The following is a 2,044-nucleotide window of genomic DNA, read 5'->3' as shown; positions in this document are numbered from 1 at the left end:
ACATATACATATATATATATATATATATATATATATATACATATACATATATATACATATACATATATATACATATACATATATATACATATACATATACATATACATATACATATATATATATATACATATACATATACATATGTATATGTATATGTATATGACTCATTAGGAATAAGTTTGTTTTAACAAAGTATGATGACAACACTAGACAATCATAACAAAGCATATAAATTGAAAAATGGAAGACATTTATATTAAAAAAACAGCTACATTATAAAGCAATATAAATACACACACACACACACCATTACCAAAGTGCCAAACATGACTCCATTTTCACAAACACCTGTAAGATGCACACGGTGACGTTACATTCCATACCTTGTATCCTGTTAAGTTTAGCATAGCCAGCTCCATATGCTTGACCATACACTGATGAACCAGTAAAGGCACTGTAGGGGAGAGGGGTGGCCAAGTTGTCCTCACACCTCCCTGCACAGAATAAAGTTGTATTGAAATGAGTCATATTATTTATTAGGGCATCAGCATAAAAACCTGGATGACAATTACTCAGATGCATTTGCAAAATACCTGCTGTAAAGCCATATGTATCTTCAATAACATAATACTGATTATTGTTTGCTGCCAAAGGTGAAAGGGCAATAATGTGTTGCCCATGTCTGTGTTTTTATGTTCAAGTTCAAGTCATTCACATCATATGTGGTACACGAGGTGGAACGAATTTACCGTATTTTCCGAATTACACGTCGCTCCGGAGTATTTTCATTCATTCAAGCTTTATTTAGACAGGTTAATCCCATTGAGCTTTGGGGACTCTTTTTTTTTTTTTTATTAAACCTTTATATAACCAGATAAAAATCCATTGAGATCAAGACATCTTTCACAAGGGTGACCTGGCCAAGAACAGGCAGCAGCACACATCATAAAAAAAACAAAAAGAAGTAACCAGATTAGAATAAGACTTCAGAAATAAAAAAAATATATATATAACATACAGTATAACAGTAAATGGCAATAATTGTAATAAAAATTAATTTAAAACAGTAACAATTAAAGATCTAAAACACAGGCACTGTTGACAAGATATCTTTTGTCGGTTTTTTAAAAGTTTGAAAAAGCACTCAAAGTAACAAGTTCTGTCAGTTTTAATTCAGCTTGCAAGGCATTCCAAGCTGAGGGGGCAGAAAAGCTAAAAGCTTTCATGCCCTTTTCTGTTCGTACATGAGGAACATGAAGATGCAAATATTCCTTAGAGCGTAAGGCATAACTACAGTCCATTCTTCGAAAAAAAGTACATAAATAATGCGGAAGCAGGCCAATAAATTACTTATACACCAAAGTCATCCAATGCACATGTCACCTGTTAAACAGGGAAGACATACTGGTTTTAAGATAGAGATCACAGTGATGAGTAAGGTAGCTACAGCCAGTAATAAATCTTAATGCACAGTAGTACACTGGATTTAATGACTGTAGACAACTGTTTGAAGCACACATATAAACAACATCGCCATAGTCAAGTACTGGCAAAAAAGTAGTTGTGATCAAAAGCTTCCTTGCTCTAAGGGAGAAACATGATTTGTTTCTAGAGAAGAACCCAAGCTTCACCCTTAAATTTGAAATTAGGTGTTTCACATGCTATTTAAAAGAAAGCTCCTCGTCGAAAATTAAGCCCAGGTATTTGTAACTGGAGACCCTCTCAAGAACTTTACCTTGGGCAGTTTTTATTAGAGGGATATTCTCCAATGGGACAGACACATTTGAAAAAAAAAAACATTATTTTAGATTTATCAGCATTTAAGACCAATTTTAGCTTCTCAAGACAAATCTGCACCTCATCAAAAGCAGCCTGTAAGAATTCAAGTGCCTGAGCTATTGAATTTGAATAACAGTAAATTACACAATCAGCAGCATAAATGTGGTAGGAGGCATTTTGCATATTTTCACACAGTGCAGTAATGTAAATTGTAAATAAAATGGCCCCCAAGACAAAGCCCTGGGGAGATGCTTCTTTAGAGAT

At 33.7% G+C, this 2,044-nt stretch overlaps 1 protein-coding gene across 1 annotated transcript in view; it reads right to left on the bottom strand.

Annotated features, from left to right (window-relative positions):
• Nucleotides 1-1,302, bottom strand: part of LOC119414869 (contactin-associated protein-like 2) — a 391,521-nt gene extending 390,219 nt beyond the window's left edge. The window contains exons 1-2 of the mRNA XM_037681990.1: nucleotides 1,296-1,302; nucleotides 385-495 (exon numbers count right to left, since the gene is read on the bottom strand). Coding sequence (XP_037537918.1) covers nucleotides 385-495; nucleotides 1,296-1,302 — 118 coding nt within the window. The remainder of the gene's footprint in view (nucleotides 1-384; nucleotides 496-1,295) is intronic.
• Between the last annotated feature and the right edge of the window lie 742 nt (nucleotides 1,303-2,044).

The sequence above is a fragment of the Nematolebias whitei genome, chromosome 9, assembly GCF_014905685.2.
Source record: "Nematolebias whitei isolate Nwh7 chromosome 9, NemWhi1, whole genome shotgun sequence".
NCBI classification, from domain to species: Eukaryota; Metazoa; Chordata; class Actinopteri; order Cyprinodontiformes; family Rivulidae; genus Nematolebias; species Nematolebias whitei.
The sequence above is the reverse complement of the archived record's forward strand: the minus strand, read 5'-3'. Positions and strand labels throughout refer to the sequence as shown.